At 33.9% G+C, this 22,056-nt stretch overlaps 2 protein-coding genes across 2 annotated transcripts; one reads left to right on the top strand and one right to left on the bottom strand.

Moving 5' to 3' along the window:
* Nucleotides 1–2,678: 2,678 nt before the first annotated feature.
* Nucleotides 2,679–12,616, bottom strand: LOC107778585 (ABC transporter G family member 25). The gene is made up of 3 exons (XM_016598875.2): nt 12,305–12,616; nt 11,099–11,957; nt 2,679–3,984 (listed from the first exon to the last, which is right to left on the bottom strand). The coding sequence occupies exons 1-3, from the start codon at nt 12,452–12,454 to the stop codon at nt 2,978–2,980; spliced, it is 2,016 nt and encodes a 671-aa protein (XP_016454361.1). The 5' UTR covers nt 12,455–12,616; the 3' UTR covers nt 2,679–2,977.
* A 4,944-nt stretch (nt 12,617–17,560) lies between these two features.
* Nucleotides 17,561–18,274, top strand: LOC142170328 (uncharacterized). The gene is made up of 2 exons (XM_075232214.1): nt 17,561–17,936; nt 18,006–18,274. The coding sequence occupies exons 1-2, from the start codon at nt 17,561–17,563 to the stop codon at nt 18,272–18,274; spliced, it is 645 nt and encodes a 214-aa protein (XP_075088315.1).
* Nucleotides 18,275–22,056: the final 3,782 nt, after the last annotated feature.

Below are 22,056 nucleotides of genomic sequence, written 5' to 3'. Positions count from 1 at the left end.
GAACACAATACGATTGGTGAATCGATCACAATTCTGAAATATTTGTCTCTACTGAATACACAACAATCAACTTGTTACTTGATAATTTAGTTATTATTTAGAATCGTAGTATCATATAATCATATTATTGAACTTTGTTTTTAGCTAGATTGAATAACAATTTTAGTGAATTAGTGAGTAGTTTACACAAGTCTCTGTGGGTTCGACACTCAACTTATCATTATATTACTTGTACGACCACGTATACTTGCGTGTGCGTTGGGAGCAACAGTAGGTATTTTCAGAGCTATATTTTTTAAATTTTGACTTCATTTTTATAGAGAACTAAAGTAAAAAAATCAGATTTTTCTCCAAGAAAACATATTTTGTTTCTGAAAACAATTCTGTAGCAAATTGCCTTGACAAGCTGTAATGGCAGGAGTTGTCTCTCTTTGGTTCTCTGTTTCTCATTCTTGACAGTCATGGAGATTTTTCATCTGGGTTAAGTTTTCTAAAGAACCCAAGGACCGGGCGAGAGACTCTCGAGGTCCCAATTAAAATAAAGATACACAAGTAGTATATGAAATGTGAAGCTAACAGTCACAGACCCATCGCATAGATCTGTTGCAAGGGGGAAGATGGAGTGTTAACGAAAAAAGGAACGAATAAGAAAGAGAAAGTGCGAGGAGCATTTTCTTTGACCGAAGAAACACATCGAAGGAGAAAATGTTAGAAAAAATTGGGTTCACAAATTACAGATGTGACTAAATAAGGGCCTCACACAAGTATTACTTGGCATATTAGACTCAAAATAAAATTTCTCTAGAGAATTTTATTTTGTACGAGACTCAACTATTACGTGGCAGACAATACTTGTATAGGACTGCTTTACATCTTTGCCAAGTGGATTTTGGGTCCCACTTCCAGCAAAAATTGGCCACCTCCATCCCCTATTACTCTCCTTCTCTTCCAAATTTCTGCAACTCCCGTAACTCAATATATTTCCAGTCACCAGAATTTCATGTTTCTAATTCATTTTCTATTCAGTTAAATTAAACCCATAAAATATTTTTAAAAAGAACAAGTATATTTTCTCCCATTATCGCTATCTTTCTTGTTCATAGTCCTCAAACCTCTTTTCTGTTCTTTTTCTCCATGAAAATGGTGAAAATCCATTAAAAAATACCTTTAAAAAAATTTAAATAAGATTGGTAGGTATTTGCAGAGCTATATTTTTTAAATTTTGACTTCATTTTTATAGAGAACTAGAGTAAAAAATCAGATTTTTCTCCAAGCAAACATCTTCTTTTTCTGTAAACAATTCTATAAAATTGCCTTGACAAGCTGTAATTGCAGGAGTTGTCTCTCTTTGGTACTCTGTTTCTCATTCTTGACAGTCATGGAGATTTTTTATTTGGGTTAAGTTTTCTAAAGAACTCAAGGACCGGGCGAGAGCCTCGAGGTCCCAATTAAAATAAAGATACACAAGTAATGTATGAAATGTGGAGCTAACAGTCACAGACCCATCACATAGATCTGTTGCAAGGGATAAGATGTATAGATCTGTTGCAAGGGGGGAGATGGAGTGTTAACGAAAAAGGAAAGAATAAGAAAGAGAAAGTGTGAGGAGCATTTGCTTTGACCGAAGAAACACATCGAAGGAGAAAATGTTAGAAAAAATTGGGTTCACAAATTACAGATGTGACTAAATAAGGGCCTTACACAAGTATTACTTGGCATATTATACTCAAAATAAAATTTCTCTGCACAGAGAGAGCAAACCATTGAGCCCTTGTGATGATGTGAGCATACTTTTAAAATCTACTTATTTTAAATAATATGTTTTTGTCAAAAGTACTCTTGAAGTACTTTTGTATAGTAACAATTGCGTTTGACTAATTAATTTGAAAATTATTTTTGCCACTATTAAACAGCAACTTATCTTTGCCTAAGGATCCAAAAGTGTTCCGTGAAAAAATACTTATTTTTTCCTAAAAGTTTGGTCAAACACATAGACTCTCTAAAATAAACATAAAAAAAAAAAAAAAAAAAATTTGCTGTTTTTGATTGTATATATCACAGAATTCTGTAGCAACAATCAGTTAACCTTTCCCAGATGGTTGTGTATGAAATACAATTTTCGAATGTTATGAATGGTGGTTCCCGTTTTCTTACGGTTAGAAAATTATTTTCTACGTACCAAGGTCCTCCCTACAATGCTTTAAAAAAATTCAAGTTTTTGAAATTCAATGAGGTATAAATTATAGCTCAAATCATGAATAAGTGACAAACTTACAGAAGGTCGCCACAAGAAAACGATTCTCTCTTTTATATAGTTGTATCCTACTCTCTTTTCTAGTACAATCTCTATGCTAATAGCATTCTTCCATTAGTTATAGCTTCTTCGTTTGTCCACTGAAGCGAGACAGGAAGGATGAAAATATATAAGTTATTTTTCATGTTGTACTTCATCTCTAGAGTGCTTTAATTATAAAATCTTGGCAGAAGTTGTCTTCTATTAAGGAAACTAACCTTATTAAATGATGTTCTTAATTCATTCAATTCTTATCCATAGATTGTCTCCTAATTAGTTGTAAAAGTCTTTCATTTGGATTGTTTGAGCCTTTCAGAAAATTGAATGCGACTTGGTGTTAAGTGTATAATATATTGCGAATTCATGTAACCATAGAGAAATGTTGTTTAGAAGAATTTCTTAGTCTTGAAAGAAAAGGAAAGTTTCTTGCGATAAAAAAAATTCCTCGTCTTTCTGAAGTTACAACAACGAATGCTGGCTGGCCTTTCGCCAGTTTTAGGTGCAAGTCACTACACTTTTTCCTCTTATATTACACTTCAATTTTTCCCTTACCCACTGCAGCTTTCATCATTTGAACAGAGTCAGTCACAATTCTCAACAAGTATATACTATTCCCACATCCCCCACAAAGCTAGCTAACCATCAATTTCCATCATCTAAAAAAGTCAGAAACTTTCCCTCTGTTTAGGCTCGAATTCGCCTCAATGCAAGGTAAGCAATTAATCGATATCCCACGAACATTATCAGGAGGATGCCAAGGCTCGCGGATGGATGAATTTGACCATTGATATCTTGTTCAATGAATTTGCAGCTAGCTCTATCACTTCCTTGATGTGAGCAGCCAAGCATGTCTGAGATTTCCTTGCCTTCTCCATACTGGACATTAATAAGTAGTCGATAACAGTAAAATGTGGTCGAGATGTACTTAATCCAAGCTAAACAAGCTGGCACTTTATGCACGTAGAACCCTCCTGTTAGAACGAATGCTAGCATCGTGACAGTGACCACAGTTGAAGCTTGTTTAGCATCCATGATCAAGGCGCCAAGGGCTAAGCCGAGGCCTTGTGAAACAATCACATAGCTCAGCAGGACGAGCAGTGTCAAAAGGAATGGCAAGAGTTGGGGCTTTAGCCCTGTCATCCAATACGTTATGGCGAGGAACAATGTAGGCAAGATAAGGTCCATGGGAAGATCTCCAACGATTCGTGCCATGAAATAGGAGGAGAGTGTGTACATACCCGAAGCCCTTTCCTTGACGAATATGGCACGTTCTTGAGGGAATGCGAAAACAGCGTTGAACGATGGGAAAACACCCCAAAAAATGGAAATGAAGAAGAGGAGGCCAAGCCTGTCCTGGATATCCGTGTAGTCAGAATGCCACCACATAGAACCAGCTAAGAGAGAAGCTGCTATTACTTGAAAAACTCTCAAATAATTGAAGGTTTCATGCCTTCTTTCTTTTACCCCTCTTTGAAGGAGAATGCTGAATTGATTGAACCAATTGGAGAAGCTACTTGTGCAAGTCCTTTTGTAACTTGAACAAGTATAGGTTATTTCTTTAGGAACTATGCTTGTTGTATCCAAACAAGCTGCTTTTACCTTGGGAGCTAACAAGTTGTTATAAGAGGATACCAAGGTTTGTTTTATATTAGGCCTTTCTTTCTCACTTACTCCATCAAACTGGCAAACCCCTGCATTTTTCCAAGTTAAGCTTTAGTGAGAATTACATTGCAAGAAAAAATGCAATAGCTGTACATTTCAAAAGGGTTCAACTTCTATAGACAGTTCAAAGAATGTTATCACTTAAAAGATAATTACAAGTATCAGTCCATAAAAGTAAGACTAAAAACCTGAAAAATGGGACAGGTTGTCTGTTATGTAAAACAGGTTAAAAAACAATGATACAATTATAGTCCGTGTATATAAGTTATATAATGTTTTTAAAAAAAGCATAGCTTTTACGTTTTAAATTTGCTTTTCCACTATACTTGATCAGTATTAGGAAGCCAAGTTAGTTTACAATGGCTAGGTGCTAGACAATTCCAATGCTCTCAAAACATTAAGAGTTCGTTTGGCAGAGTGCATTAGAGAAAATAATGCATGTATTAGTAATATCTTGTTTGGTACACTTTTTCAACATATACATTAGTTATAAATCCTATTTGATATTATCCTATGTATAGCTAATGCATAGCAAACCATAGTATTAGCAATACTAAGGCTTAGCATGGTTAAAGACAAAATTATCCTTAAAAGAATATGGAGGACATTTTTGTAAACAACTAATTTTCTTAAAAATTATGCAATGCATTTTAATTTTTAATACACCACACCAAACAATGGATAAAAATAATCTCATGCATAATTATACTTGTATTACTAACCCATATATTACTAATCTCTGCATTAGTTATACACTAGCAAACGACCCCAAAGAGGAAATCTCCATGCTTTAGCTACAATCAATGTTTAAGCTAGAACTTATGCCAGTGGAATGAGGCCCCCCAGAGAATGTTATTTTAAAGTAAAATCAGAGGTGAAACCTAAAACCTTGGTTCTACTTGAGCTAACTACAAGAACTTGTTTTGGAATTGGAACTTGTCTTCACAGAAAATAAGCTAAAAAACATAGATATTCAAAGGACATGAAATAAAGAAATGCTAGTTGCAAGATTTTTAATTTTTTTTGGTTTCCCACCGGATGTCCGGTAACCGCATTGGAGCCGAACTATATCCGGATTCGCGCAGCGTAGGACTCCATTCGGGGGGAAGCGCTCCCTACCAAGGATTTTTCCATACCCATGGCTCGAACTCGAGACCTCTTATTAAGAAAAGAGCTGTCTAATCCACTGCATCACATGTTTTGGTGGTGCTAGTTGCAAGATGGTCATAAGCTTAAAAGAAAAGGTGTAAGGTACAACTACAAATTATTGTGGGCACCACTAGTAAAGACATCATACTATTCAAGAATTTGATACTAAATTTGTCAAATCAAGTTTTATTTCCATCCTTTTGTCAAATATAGTCAATCTTTCAATAAGGTAAATTACCATTCACCTCTCCAATACTTTTCCCAAAGTATAAGCTAAAGGAGCTTGCTAAAATCTCAGTTTCTTTAATGTTAACAATTGGAAAAAGCTAGATATGTATCTTTAAAGCTAGGACTACAAAAAAGCATTAAAGTAATCTTAGCACTCAAAATAAATAAAAAAACACATAATTTGTATCACATAAAACAAAGAATAAATTTAAGTTAAAAAAGAGAATATTAATTAATTAGCTGTACTATCAAGTAATAATTAGTATAGAGGAGGTAATTAAAGATGTCCAATGTTGGTGGCAAAGGGTGGAAGTCCACTAAAAGAACATAATGCTCTATTGCTGATGGAAGTTTTGGGCCACCATCATCTCCACTTATCTTCTTCTTTTACCAAATAACTATTCACAAAACAAAAAAAGCTCAATTTGGTGGGATGAATCTGAAAGCTTGTTCATTTGCAAAGGACCCTAACACGTGGCGCTATTTAATAAACGTCTTAATATTCAAAAGAGTGCCATGTAGAAAAGTAGCAGAGGAAAAAGAATTGTTCTTTGTTGAATAAAGGAAAGGAGGTGAAGAAAAGAAGAAGAAAAAATTCTTTATAGCTCAAAGATGCCTATCAATAATTGAATAAAAATGAGGGTTCAAGCGTGACAAGTGTATTTCATCATTGTAGCTCAAACTATATTGAAACACATTATAGATAAAAAAGTTGATATTTCTCTTTGCCATGTCTCGTGAAATAATTGGTACATGACATTATTGTCTCTAATACTATTCATGATTTCCTTTTAAGGTAACTGTGGACTTGCCAAAACCACCATCACTCTCTACCAAGAATCTATGTTTCTCAAATCCTTAAAAATAAAGTGTGTCAGATCCTCCAACAGTTATAGGATCTAACACAAAATTCGAACAACATAGCCAATAAAATAAATGATTTGATTTGAGGTTATGATCTACAAGTGGACTAACTCTAGACTATTTCAATTGGTTCACTTAAATCATATTGGACTTCTGTTACTATTGCATAATATCGATATATAGAAAGAAGTCATCAACTAAGGTGAAAACTTTGACCACGAACCACTATACTTGCAAAGGTGGCCATGTGTAATTACAACCATTGAGCACTCAATTTAGAAATGAACATTAACAAACTCTAGATAAAGCGAAATGATTAAGGTTGATAAAAAGAAGAATCAATTGACATTAATCGCTTGACACTTTGGACCAAGAATAACATCAATTTATTATTTTATATGTAGTTGACGGAGATATCATACATTTAAGAATTTAATGGTCCTAAAATTAGAGTAGAGTTGAAACTATCTCAGCCAATAACTATAAATATACTTGTAGATCTTGATGCTAGGTTTAGTTTATCCTCAAATATTTTGATCCAGATAAATATAAACTACACATCCAAGACTTTCAAGAACCCTACTACTCCTATAATGCAAGGCATGTGGGTTGTACAAACTAGCAAAGCATGTGCTATTCTATTACTATGCCAACTAAATAGAATTTAAAACTTTCCCATTTCTCAAAGTATAATATCTATGTCTATAGGTTAAAAGTTGGAAAGGGTGCTTGTGGAGTCATTAACAAAAACTATATGATTAATTTAAGGAAAGATCCATGTGGAGCCATAAATAATTAATTACTTCAAAATTTAGAGGCAGAGTTTTGAGGTAATATTTTTTTTTAAAGTGCTCGTGTGTACCAACTAGTGTAGTTGGTCTCATATTATGAATGGATTGCTAATCTACGCAAGCAGTGTTGTCACACTTCTCTTTAATCCATATTATCTAACATGTTCTCCAATGACAAATCAAAGTGAAGGAATAAAGCTCACTATATGTTTTGTTTAATAACCCTAAAGTTGCATATGCGTGATGGCCTCAAGCTAATATTAAAAAACAAAAAGAAATTAAAGAAAGCAGGTCAAAATGGTGTCCAACAACAATTTTGTATGCCAATATTACTTAAAACTATAGTCCTTTAGCCAGCTGAAATGTCCCCTACACTAAAAACTATTCTTGAGAAAATGATAGAAACCAAGAATCATGGAAACACCCTGCATTGTCAAACCCTCAAAATCCATAAACCAGATTTTCATGTACTTTGGACATAGATTTTCTTTAGAAAAATGGAGTGTTAATATTCTTAGTGGAGTATGACCCCAGGTTGATGGAACCCCTGACCCCAAAACCAGAAACAAAATTATTAGATATTGAGACAATTAATCAAGACTCATTTGACACCCTTTAGAAGAATGGGTATTTACTAAGTTGTACTATCCAAGTAGAGAAGGACCACGACATGCTACAAATCCTGCATCTTAATTAAGAACTATATACAACACTAGGACTATTCTATATACATTATAACGATTTCAAGAACAACAACTACTACCCAGTAAAATCTTATAAAGTGGGGTCTGGGGAGGGTAATGTGTACGCAGACCTTACCCTGATCCCGATAGGGCAAAGGAGTTGTTTCCGATAGACCCTCAGCTCAGAAAGATTGGAATACATAATAATGATTATATCTCCAATATACAAATCAGTAGGAGTTTTCTAATAGCATTAGTCTTCTAGTTGGTATCTCACACACACACAATATATATATATATATATATATATATATATATATATATATATATATATATATATATATATATATATATATAAAGTAATGAGGTTACATCTGCTTGGATCCCGAGACTAGAAGAATAAAAGATGCAATGGTGCTTTCTATAATTATGAGCATTTCAGGTCAAACCCAAGCATATTCATACAAGAAATCTTTTACCCCATAATATTTAGACAGAGAATAGGACATACTTCGATTCAGAGGGGAAAGATATTAGATTTTCAATACTCCATGATGATAAAGTGATGGCATATTAATGTCAATCTCAGAATTTAAGAACTTACTCATCATGAATATGAGAAAGGGCAGCCACAACAAAGAGCACAAGTCCAAGATAATAGAGTTAAAAGATTCAAGATGAACCATAACATGTCACTATCACAATCTTTCAATTATAAATTGAGTCAACTCTAAAATAACAAAACTCTTTGTTTTCTTCAATATAAGTTAAAGTCCCAATTTTAAATAGGAAATACTTCAATGTAGCATATGTTCTTCAGCAATTAATCATAATCCAGAATGGCATTATTCCTCTAGAAATTAGAACAAATATAGTTGTAGTATTAAAGAGGGAAATGTAGGATCCACTTTTTCCCCATATTTCTGCGCATTATAAATAAGAATCAAGATTTACAAGTATATAAATTAATTAAAGGGCCCCATCTTTCTATGAATGGATCCCCACATTGGAAATTAGCAATTAGCATCAGGTACTTTGGGAAATGATTTACATATTGAAATGAACCCCAGCATTTCCAACACAAAGCTGACCATGTGTGTTTGATTATTAATAATAGATCTAATCTAACGATGACACCTTCTTTTCTTCTTTTTATTCCAACTATAGAACTTTAAAAAATAAAAGTTTATTCTCCCGGTTGAGATACATTATTCTATTCTTTGAATTAAATCCTGTAAAATAATTTAGGATACAATATTTATGCATGAACGAACAAGACCACTCGTGCAAGTAACATATACCCCCAATATTTCAAAAAGATATAACTTTTTTTATGCAATTAGGAAGAGATTAATTGGTCGACATTGCTTTACAAACGGCCAATGACATTAATTAGAGTAAATTATAGTATAGGATTTGCTGAGAAGAAAAGTAAGGATTTGAAAAGAAAAAAAAGTAATGGACTGTAGAATAAGCTTGAGTTGGCTAAGGGAGGACAAAAAACAAAAAAAGGAATAGCCGACCATTTGAAGAGAAGGGGCACGTGGAATGTTGATATTTTCCCTAGCTAGTATATAAGTTTCACCAATTTAAACTTTCTCAAGATCAAATTTTAGTACGTTACCCATGATGAATGTTACTCCCTCCGGTTCAAAATAAATGATTTTTTGGATGTTTTTATACAGATTAAAAAATCCACCTTTTAGCATTAATTAGCAATAGAATTGACCATATTAACCTTTACTATCTCACATAAATACTCCTAACACATATTCCAACACTATTTACTCCAAGGACAATATAGGAAAAAAATAATTAATTCATTCTTGAAATCTGAAAAAATCACTTATTTTGGACCACAAAAAAAAGGTCAAAAAATCACTTATTTTGGACCGGAGGGAGTACCCACTAAAACAAAAAGTTACGATCTTTCCACGTTATATGATTATATATAAAAAAGGTAAAATAATATTTCTTCCCGTCCATTTTTATTGATTTTTTTGCTTTTTTTGTGGTCCACAGTAGTTGATTTGTTCAGATATTAAGAAGCAATTAACTTCTTTTTCCAGAGCCTAAGAATATTTATTGTATTTCTAATAAATAAATTAAGGTTAATATGATCAATTTTATTGTTATAAATGCTAAAAGGTAAATTCCTTATTATGTGTGAAAATAACAATAAAAACTAATTAAATTGGATGGAGGGAGTAACAAAGATTAGGCATCACATATCTCACTTAAATACAATCATACTTGGAAATGGAATACTTCACTAAAAAGAAGAACTAGCAAAAAATCTAGAGTCAAAAGGAGAAACTGACCCACATCTACTTTCGGACTTTGGTTAGTTTAGCGTACGAGATTCTTTTTGTCACGTAAATTTATGGACCCCAATTTTATATTTTTTGATCCATAAAAATTTGGGTCCACAAAACTGTGATACACAAAAATTATCGTCAGACACAAAATAAAATTTTCCCACCGATATACATATCAATAATAAATTGGAACATTGAATGTTTTACTTGTTTTTCCCCCTTCATTGATGTACCACAGTAGTTCGTACCAGGTACAGCTGGTGCGCCTTTCACTTTTTACAAAGTAGTGTACTGCTCTATCATCAATTTAAGGGACACTATTTTATTATTAATACATCATTACATCTCCAAAAAAATATTTTTATATTTAAAAATAATTAATTTTATATTTCTCATTTACTCTTAATACAAAACTTTTATACCTGATATGTTTAAAACTATAAGTTTCAAAAAAATTATTATAATCATACAAGTACTATGACATATTTACAGTCATAAATTTCGAAGATTTACTTTCTTTCTTAAGTTTCACAAGACAACTAGCTAGCCATGACCCTTGGAAGTTGAAGTTTTCTAGTTGTCACACAATCTTATTCGCATTATATACGGACTTGTCAACTAGACCCAAGTTGTCCACATCCTAACAAAAGATATTGAACACAAAATTCTGTTAATTAAGTTCACTCAAAAGTGAAGCTTGCATTTCAAGTAATCTTTTCTCTCTCTCTCTCTCTCTCTCTCTCTCTCTCTCTCTCTCTCTCTCTCTCTCTCTCTCTCTATATATATATATATATATATATATATATATATATATATATATATATATATATATATATATATATATATATATATATATATGTCACTGTTGTTTTGGCAGGGGAAGATTCTGGGGTGTTTTATTCTTCCCCGCTTAAATAAAAAGCTAAGTATTAATTAACGTTAGATCAAATTATGACAAAGCTACATGGTACAGCATCAAAACTCGAACTCAAAACACACATATATGTGACAGAAAAAAGTACTTAACATGTTTAGTCAAAAAAAGAAAAATAAAGATATTTTATATGCATGTACCATATTGTAGGGTAGATATAGACAAAAAATACGTACCATTAGCGAGATCAAGGAGGAAATCCGCTGGATTCATGGGAAAAGATGGAGAAAATCCAACCGCCTCGAAATAATTCATTGCTTCATTTCCTTTTCCAAAATACAAACACCTCCCTTCCGACAAAACCAGAACCGAGCTAAACATTTGAAAAACCCGGCTCGACGGCTGGTGAACCGACGTAATTATGGTCTTCCCCTTCTGCGCCAAGGACCCTAGCGTCGAAACCAACCGGTAAGCCGCTGTAGCGTCTAAACCGGACGTCGGTTCATCCAGTATGAGTAAACTCGGGTTTATTAGCATTTCATGGGCTATACTTACTCGTTTTCTTTCACCACCCGAGACCCCACGTATGAAGCTGTTCCCAATTATAGTGTCCTCACATTTATTGAGTCCTAATTCGGTGATCACGGAGTCGGTCACAGCGATTTTGTCCTTCCGGTTCAGCGTGTTAGGGAGCCGAAGCAGCGCGCAAAAAATTAGAGTTTCTCGAACCGTCAAGTGCGGGTAAAGGACGTCGTCTTGAGTGACGAATCCGGTTCGTTTTAAGACCGGTTTGCTGAGTTTCCGGTTATTCGCGAGGATTGTTCCGGTGTTGCCGTGTCCTTGGAGTCTTCCTGCAAGTCCATTTAGGAGCGTTGATTTTCCGCTCCCTGATGGTCCAAGAACGGCTAGGATTTCACCCGGTGAAACCATTCCTGTAATCCCATTCAAGATTGTACGTTCGTCATGAATCGTGGCTGTTGGATTCTCGATATCGGTCGAAGATGATGTGGGCCCATTTGAAAACATCTTTCTTAAGTTGTTGCTTCCCCCACTTGATTTGCTCTCCAGTTTTATCCTATAACTCACGTCCATGAACTGCAAATTGCCCAACAAAAAAATAACATAATTAATGTTTTATTCATTACACAAGTCAAGTTTCCTTGAAGTCAAATGAGTCGTTATATGTCTACTTCAGTCTCCTACTATTTGACTCTGCCACTAGATTTTATGTCCTTTTGAAATTCTATGGAGCTACACAAAATAATTCAAAGATTTTTGAAGAAAATGATAGTGATCAAGGGGGATTAAACTGCTGTTAACTTAAAAAACCTTAAGACCTTTTTTCTTTGAGCTAATTACTATGTGGTTTTCCAAAGAATATAGAGAAAATTAACAAAGATTATATTATTGTGGCTATATATGTAACTAAAGTGTGAGTTTACCTTAAGGGTGATAGGATAAGAAGAGGAAGACATGAGAAAAGGGAAGTCATGAGAATGCGAAAACTGAGAGTCTTTGTTTGTTTTATTTTCTCCTGTTAGTGTTGTTGTAGTCTTCATTGTTGTTGTTGTTTCTTTGCTTGAAACAGGCATTTGTTTTAGGTATATATCTTGAAACTGCACTTTGTTTCTTCTTCTTCTTTGAAGAGGAAAATGAGGAAAAGGCAAAAAAGATTGAGAGAAAGTAATAAGTTGATGAGTATATATGGAGAGAAGAAAAAAAGGGAAGGAAAGAAGAGTTTTAGAATGGTTGGAGAGGAACTAAGAGCAGAAGCGGAGAAGCCCTATTTATTTTGGTTTTGAGCACTAAATGGTCGCCACATCATACTAGGTAGCCCATAGGGGTATGCTACGTGGCACTTGACTCATATAACCAGCTGTACTACTTTTTTTCTCTGCCTTTGGGGGTGTTTAAACTTTAAAGTGGAAGAAGGGGACTGCTGTATGTATAAGTGGGAGTAAAAAGACTTTCTTTCAATAGGGTTCCATGAAAGTCATACCCAAAATATTATTCAGCGCCGTTTCAGGCTTCCAAAATCTATTTTTTACTGAGTACAAAGTATAAAAAAAGAAAAGATTTTTGATCTTGTAGCATAAAATAATATACATATATTTTATTGTATTCACATTTTGGCCTTTTCATTTATTTATTATATTTATAATACTTATATTATTTTTTTGGTTTCTGTCGTGGTTAGTGATCTATTGTCTCTGAGCCGAGGGTCTCCCAGAAACAGTCTCTTTATCCCTTCAGGGTAGGGATAAGGTCTGCGTATATCATATCTTCCCCAGACCCCACTAATGAAATTCTACTGGGTTGTTATTGTTGATATGTAAATTATTGTATAAAGGTAAATTATTTTCAAATAAAAAAAATCATTCTTTTTAACACGAACTAAAAAAAATAGATTCACTTAAAATTCGCGTACTGTATATCCTTCTCATCTCAAGTAAGAGAGAGATAAAGTTCGTAATGAGTGATCTAAGGAAACACTAAGACCAGAAGGTGTTTGGTTGAGTGGGGAGTGGGGGTAGGAAAAAAGATAAAAGAGAGGATAATTTACTAGTTTAAGGAAATGAGGTAAGGAATAGAAGAAAAAGAATGATTTTTTTTTTTTTTTCTATAAGGAAGGAATGAGGAAACGGAAAAAAAAATTAAAGATGTTACGCGACTAATGTAGTTGAATCCTCCGCTTCAATAATCAAGTGACTTATACCTTTACTCCAGACAATATACCGGTTTTGGAGATTATATAATAAAAGAAAACAGAGGACAATCAACCAGTTTGAGGAATGAGTGACGGAATTTGTGAGGATAATTTACCAGATTTTAAGCTGATATTTATCTTAAAATTGAACAAGGTGGATGATTTCAATTAAAGTATTTCCTCTGTATGCGCTTTCATAAATTGAATTTATTTTAAAATATTTAAATTTTTCAAAATTATATAAAAAAAATCTATTATTTTTTTCAAATCACCGTTATCACTTTAAATAGTGGACTAAGAATTAAATAAAACATTTAAGAAAAGTGGGGCACTTGCATCTATACCCGTTTTTTGGGTTACGTTTTAATTTGTGCCCGCTTTGCAAAACAATTGCAAGTGTACTCACAGCGTAACTTCAGCATACGGAGCTGAAGTATCAAAGACAATCACGCAAAACTTCAGCATTCTAGTAGACGGGATTGAAATAGCAAGTGTGTTGAACCAAGTGTGCTGAAGTTTTTGTTTGTAATTGCTGAACTTAAGCATAGTAGCTGAAGTTTTTTGTTTGTAATTGCTGAAGTTTTTGTTTTTGTATCTGGCAAACTTCAGCTAGAGCTGAAGTTTTTGTTTTGTAACTGTCGAACTTCAGTTCTAGAGCTGATGTTTTTGTTTGTAACTGGCGAACTTCAGCTCTAGAGCTCTAGGGGGCATGTTGTACCCACACGAAGTAACTTAAAGCAACATTAACATGAACCAAGAAACATCAACACATTACCAATCCAATCGACAACTGAAATCTCCAATTTCCGCCAGACCCAATTCACCAAACAACAATATAAAATTAATAATTAATTTCTCTTGTCCCATTTTCACATCAAAATTGTGCATAAGATTCAAGTTGCAAAACCAAGATAGAACCTTTACTGAGGGTGTCGGCGAAAAGGAAAAAATGATTGAAAGGAGAAATAAGAATAAGCAGATAGAGATGAACCTTACTTCTGGAAAAAGAAAAAATAAAACTTTGAGGAGGAGAAGGAATATGAGAAAATGGGCTGAAGTTGTTTAAAAAAGTGGGTACAAGTTAAAATATTTAAAAAAAAAATTGGGTATAGGTTAAATGGGGGTGACCAAATAGGGCGCCCCGTACAATTTTTACGAGAAAAGTTTATAGTTTAGACCAAAATACTTATAATTAAACTATCAAAAGTTTTTTTATAGGATATTTTATTAAATAGATAATATGGACCAAATATAATAATTCAAAGATTGTGGTTGAATGGTAAGTGCTTCTTCATCTTTAACTAGAGTTTCGAGTTTGAGCCTTATATATAAAATTGCCTTTGATAGCATTTTATCCTCAAAGCGAGACTTTCGAGCCGCAAAATAAACACCATATACCGTACGGGAAACGGAAAAAAAAAATACACAGGTTAGCTGTTCATGATACGGTGGGAGTTTGAAATCATCATATGCATTGATATATTCTGATTTGATTTAGAACCGGTATGATGGTGATACAACAAATTATAAAACCATCCCAGTTGATATAAAATTTTGATTCCAGCAGTTGATTAGTCGTCATTGGCAAGGCACGATGGTTTATTTCATGTTCAAGTTGCTTAGCTTGTTACGAAAGTCTTAAAAGAGTATTATTAGCTCTGCAACTGCATCTATCAGTAATGTACCAAAAGAAACTGCATGTATCAGTAATTTATCAATAGCTTCACATATATTTAGTTTTCAAACGCTATATGAGATCGACTTATACCAACTACAAACTCATAAACTAATTGAATGTCTCAATACTAGCTATAATTTCCATGGTTAATTTAAAGAGTATAAAAATCTAAAAATACAGCAAGCATGGATATGCCACGTGTAATTAATATGAAAAAGAAATTACCATTGGGCTATAAACTAAAGTGCTACCAAATATAATGTAAGCCTATGAAAGAAAATGAATGTCTTGGTACCATCTATCCAAGACAAATCAAACTAGTAACTTAATAGTAATACCATTATACTACTATGTGAGTCACATAATCAATATTACTATGTGAATCTAGTGTATTTCTTGACAAATGGACTCATGTTCCTACTTAATTATTTTAAGACATAAGCTAAAAAATATAATGTTTAATTCTACTCTTTTTTCCTAATTAGAGGCTTAACTTGGTGGGACAATAAAAGAAAATTAAAACAAGGGAAGACCTCTTTCATTATATAATTATATTATTAGATAAAAAAAACTTTTTTATTAAATATCTTACATTTTAAGATCCAAGTGAAAAAAAAAAGATCCAAGTGAAAATTAAAGGCACAAGCAATTTTTATATTTGCAAAATTTAACGCACCATATCTTGAGCTATTTAACGAAAGAGAATATTGATAAATAGTTTATATGATAGGTGAGAGAAAGTAGATATTAAAAATATAAACTGGTAATTTTCAATTAAAAAGTATTCATTAGTTGATCACATTTTAAATAATAAATTTTTGTAATTACACCAATGTTGAATATTTGGTGTGGGTAGCCCCTATAGACTGGTCCGACCCGCTTTAAAGGAGATATGATTAAAGGAAGTTATTTAGAGAAGGTTTAACTCCTAAAAGTAAAACTATTGCACGTTGCAAAGTAAGTGGGAGCGTGTGGATCAACGTGGATCAGTTTCTCAGTAGTTTTTTCTCTGACAAATTTCCTTCTCTATATAATCAAGGCTCTCCTTCTTCATAGAAATATACTCTGTACAATTCTCCCTACAAACATAGAAACACACTAAAAGAAAGAAGAAGGCATTTAGTTTGTGAAAAGTATTTCGTTTCTAAGAGAGACGAAGTCGGTGTTAGGTTTTGTTAGTAATAACAAAAGAGGTGTGAATGGAAAATGGAGGGAAAAGAAATGGAGGAAAACAAAATTTTGAATTAGTTCACTTTACTAATGCACTTTGTCCCTCATTGGAAGAAGGAAAGAAAATCTTTGTACTTATATAGAAAAGCACATCTTCTAGCTCTTAAAGAGTTAAGAAGAAGTGGTGCCTCGCGCCGTCGTCGTCGTCGCTCGCTCGGCTTCGGTCAATTGGTATGATTGATTGATAATTTTTGGACCACATTTATTTTCCTTTTCTATCATTTAATATTTTCTTTTCTAATATTTTTTCGCGGAAAAAAATATCGCGGAATCATTTTCTAACAGTCGAGTTCGCAACCAAACATTCCGTTCAACATACAATTTAAGTATTATCTGCTCAATAGTCACCTTATTAACGAACATGCAACTATGCACCTATTGGGACTCAACTTCTTTTGCTATAAATATTGAGGCTTAGCCTCATTTTTCACCACCGAAAAATCTGAAATCTCTCCCCTCAATCTTCTGCATTCTGATTTGATCTGCTATTTGAGTTCGCCAAAATTCTTTGATTTGAAGTGTCGCTATCACAGAATAGTTATTCTGTTCTATCCTGGGAGAAATTAATCCGTAACCTTGGGCAACTGTAAGGAGATTAAATTCCTTAAGGACACACAAAAAAATTGTGGGCTCGAAATTTTTTCTGTTTTATTTTCTTAAACTAACACTTTTCTAGTTTTCTGGTTTTGAATACAGTGTACTAATAAGCTTAAGGAATTTAATATTCTATATTCATCTTACTTTCTAGTTTGGGAGACTAAAATTGTACTGATTTCTACTCCCGTTTTGGAGATTAAAATCTTCGTATTGTCTACTCCGGTTTGAGATTAAAGTCTTTGTGACTTTCTACTCAATCTAAGATATAAAAACTCGGTTGTTTGTATTCTATTTGAAGATATAAAAACTTCACCGAGATACTAATTTTGTTTGTGTCAATTTCTTTTACAGAAAAATGACAACAAGCACGGAACAACAAAATGGTTCTAGTGGAACGACTACTGCTGCAATGGCTACGACGTTTTCAAGTCACTCAATGCCTGCACTGGTGATGGCACCGACAGAAAGCCCAGGAAATTTTCTGGCATGGACTTCAAACGCTGGCAGCAGAAAATGTTCTTCTACCTGACCACACTTAGTTTGCAGCGCTTTATTCCAGTCTTGGGAGAAGAGACTTCAGCTAATGAGCGATTTATGGTCACGGAGGCATGGAAGCATTCTGACTTTTTGTGCAAAAATTATATATTGAGTTGTTTGAAAGATGGCTTGTACAACGTTTCCAGTGTCATGGAGATTTCGAAAGAGTTGTGGAATGCTCTTGAAAATAAGTACAAGACGGAAGATGCTGGACTAAAGAAATTTGGTGCCGCAAAATTCTTGGACATTAAAATGGTTGACAGTAAGTCTGTCATAACTCAAGTTCAAGAATTGCAAGTCATCGTTCATGACCTCCTTGCCGAAGGTATAAATCCAATCAATATTTTTATTAAAGATATTGATTATATTATTAATCCTAAATTTATGATTGTAGGTATGGTCATAAATGAAGCATTTCAAGTTGTGGCATTGATTGAAAAGTTGCCTCTGATGTGGAAGGACTTTAAAAACTACTTGAAACATAAGCGCAAGGAGATTACATTGGAAGACCTTATTGTTCGCCTAAGGATTGAAGAGGACAACAAGGCTGCAAAAAAGAAGTCTCGTGAAAATTCAACAATAATGGGTGCAAATATTGTTGAGGAAGCTTCCACGAGTAAAAAGAGAAAGAAGCCGCTTGGACCAAAGAATTACCCAAGTTAAAAGAAGTTCAAAGGTAATTGCCACAACTGTGGAAAGGTTGGACACAAGGCTGCTGAATATCGTGCACCAAAGAAGGACAAGAAGAAAAGTCAAGCAAACATGATTGAGAAGAATTATGAAATAGACGATTTATGTGCCATACTTTCGGAATGCAACCTAGTCGGAAATACTAGAGAATGGTGGATTGATTCGGGGGCAACTCGTCATGTTTGTACAAACAAGAGTTGTTTACTTCTTATGCTCGCACTGGACCCAACGAGATAGTTTTTATGACAAATTCCGCTACTGCAAAAATTGAAGGAACGGGCAAGATAGCTTTAAGATGACTTCTGGCAAGATTGTGACTCCAAATAATGTCCTTCATGTTCCTAAAATGCGGAATCATTTCTAGTCAAGAATGGATTTAAGTGTGTTTTTATTTCCAACAAGGTTGTAGTTAGTAAGAATAAAATGTATGTAGGAAATGGTTACCTTACTGAGGGCCTTTTCAAACTCAATGTAATTGCCATTGATATGAATAAAATTTCAGCTTCTTCTTACTTGCTTGAGTCAAATAATTTATGGCATGAACGTTAGGCCATGTCAACTTCAAAACTTTGCGAAAAATGATTAATTTGGAATTATTGTCTAAGTTTCAATGAAATAACTCAAAATATCAAATATGAGTGGAGTCAAAGTATGTTAAGCATCCTTATAAGTCAGTTGAAAGAAATTCAAATCCTTTAGACTTAATTCAGATATTTGTGACGTGAAGTCAATACCATCTCGCGATAGGAAAAAGTATTTCATAACTTTTATTGATGACAGTAATAGATATTGCTATATTTACTTACTTAATAGTAAAGATGAAGCAATTGACGCATTCAAAAAATACAAAATTAAACTTGAAACGCAACTAAACAAAAAGATAAAAATCATAAGAAGTGATAGGGGCGGTGAATATGAATCTCCTTTTGAAGAAATATGTTTGGAAAATGGCATTATTCACCAAACAACTGCCCCTTACTCACTGCGATCTAATGGAATTGCGGAAAGAAAGAATAAAACGTTAAAGGAGATGATGAATGTCTTATTAATAAGTTCTGGTTTACCTCAAAACTTGTGGGGGAAGCTATTCTTACAGATAACCAAATACTAAATCGAGTTCCCTATAGCAAAACGCAATCCATTCCATATGAAAAATAGAAACGAATGAAATCAAACTTAAAATATTTTAAAGTGTGGGGATGTTTGGCTTAAGTGCAAGTTCCTAAACTCAAAAGGGTAAAGATTGGACCAAAAACTGTTGATTGCGTTTTTGTAGGATATGCAACAAATAGTAAGGCATATCGTTTTCTGGTTCATAAATCAGAAAATCCCGACATTCATATTCAAGACCTTCTCTTGATTACTTTGACACATACTCGCCGGTAACAAGGATTACATCTATCCGAGTGTTAATAGTGTTAGTCGCGGTGTATGGCCTTCAAATCCATTAGACGGATGTAAAACAGCCTTCTTAACTGGAGATTTGGAGGAAAAAATCTATATGGAAAAAACTGAAGGGTTTGTAGTTCCCGAAAAAGAAAAGAAGGTGTGTCGACTTGTTAAGTCACTTTACGGACTAAAACAAGCACCAAAATAATGGCATGCGAAATTTGACCAAACAATATTGTCAAATGGTTTCAAGATCAATGAGTGTAAATGTGTTTACATTAAGAATACTCCAAATCAAATAGTCATTGTTTGTTTATATGTGGATAATATATTGATAATGAGTAACGACATTGCTAACATAAATGCTACTAAGCGCATGCTTACTAGTAAGTTTGATATGAAAGACTTAAGAGTTGCCAATTTAATTTTGGGAATTAAGATCCTTCAAACTCCTCAACGTCTAGCTTTGTCTCAATCTCATTATATTAAAATGGTTCTTGAAAAGTTCAAATATTTGGACTTTAATGAAGCAAAAACGTCAATTGATTTAAACCATACTTTTGTAAAGAATAAAGGTCAAAGGAAATCTCAATTGGAATATACTCGAGTGTTGGGAAGTTTGATATATATTATGAATTGTACACGAACTGAGATAGCTTGTGCAATAAGTAAGCTTAGTCGATACAGAAGACATACCAACCAAGCTCATTGGATAGCAATGAAAAAGGTTTTGGGATATTTGAAATATACTCAAGACTATGCAATGCATTACAATAATTATCCCACAGCTATTGAGGGACATAGTGATGCAAATTGGATCACAGGATCAACGGAATCAAAACCTACAAGTGGATACATTTTTATTATTGGTGGAGGAGCAGTGTCTTGGAAGTCGTCCAAAAAGACATGCATCGCCCGCTCTACAATGGAGTCTGAGTTTATAGCTTTAGACAAGGTCGGTGAAGAAGCTGAATGGCTCCAGAATTTCTTAGAAGACATTCCATTTTGGCCCAAACCTTTGGCACCTGTATGCATACATTGTGACAGTCAAGCAACAATAGGAAGGGCTAGAAGCGTTATGTATAACGGGAAATCTCGTCACAATCGACGAAGGCATAATACCGCTAGACAACTACTCTCTAGTGAAATTATCACAATTGACTATGTAAAGTCAAAAGATAATGTATCGGATCCGCTTACAAAAGGCCTACCTAGAGAGGCGGTTGAGAAGTCATCAAAGGTAATGGGACTATGGCCGAGGACAAGTAACTGTGGCGGTAACTCTACCTAGAAGACTGGAGATCCCAAGATTTAGGTTCAAGGATATCAAACAAAGTCATTAGTGACAGTTCAATATTGTCAAATAAAATTTCGGTCCATTCTCATGATGAAGGTAATGTTTAGTTCCAAGGATAATACATTAGGGCTTTTTAATGGTTTCTAAGGATGATACGGGGTATATCATATAGTGTATCTATGAGATAACACGTTTAGGAATCACCTATGTAAGTGTGAAGTGTAAGCCGCTTCAAAGAGAATTCTGTAAGGCCAGTTCTCTATGCACTTATGAACCAGGTGGTGTTCATGGCTGAAAAGAACACAACAATTAGAACCAAAGATGGTTAAGGGTCGATTGTGTGACTTATGGTTGTCTAGGTATACACCAAAGTTCGACGGTTCAAAGATATCAAATCTACCGATTGACCGAGTATATCCGACATAAGTTCACTACGGAAAGTTCAAAGGAAAACCTACTTATCCAGATGCGATTAATACTTACTTCCAAATCACAAAGTTTTTTCATGCATATTATTTCGGATAGCCATTCCCAATTCATGTGGGGGACTGTTGGGTTTTGTTAGTAATAACAAAAAAGGTGTGAATGGAGGAAAATGAAATTTTGAATTAGATCACTTTACTAATGCACTTTGTCCCTCATTGGAAGAAGCAAAGAAAATCTTTGGAAAAATGGGGGCAACTCGTCATGTTTGTACAAACAAGAGTTGTTTACTTCTTATGCTCCCACTGGACCCAACGAGATAGTTTTTATGACAAATTTCGCTACTGCAAAAATTGAAGGAACATGCAAGATAGCTTTAAGATGACTTCTGACAAGATTGTGACTCCAAATGATGTCCTTCATGTTCCTAAAATGCGGAATCACTTCTAGTCAAGAATGGATTTAAGTGTGTTTTTATTTCCAACAAGGTTGTAGTTAGTAAGAATAAAATGTATGTAGGAAAAGGTTACCTTACTGAGGGACTTTTCAAACTCATTGTAATTGCCATTGATATGAATAAAATTTCAACTTCTTCTTACTTGCTTGAGTCAAATAATTTATGGCATGAACGTTTAGGCCATGTCAA

Source organism: Nicotiana tabacum, chromosome 16 (assembly GCF_000715075.1).
Source record: "Nicotiana tabacum cultivar K326 chromosome 16, ASM71507v2, whole genome shotgun sequence".
In the NCBI taxonomy this organism is placed as follows: Eukaryota; Viridiplantae; Streptophyta; class Magnoliopsida; order Solanales; family Solanaceae; genus Nicotiana; species Nicotiana tabacum.
This window is presented reverse-complemented; position numbering and strand designations above follow the sequence as displayed.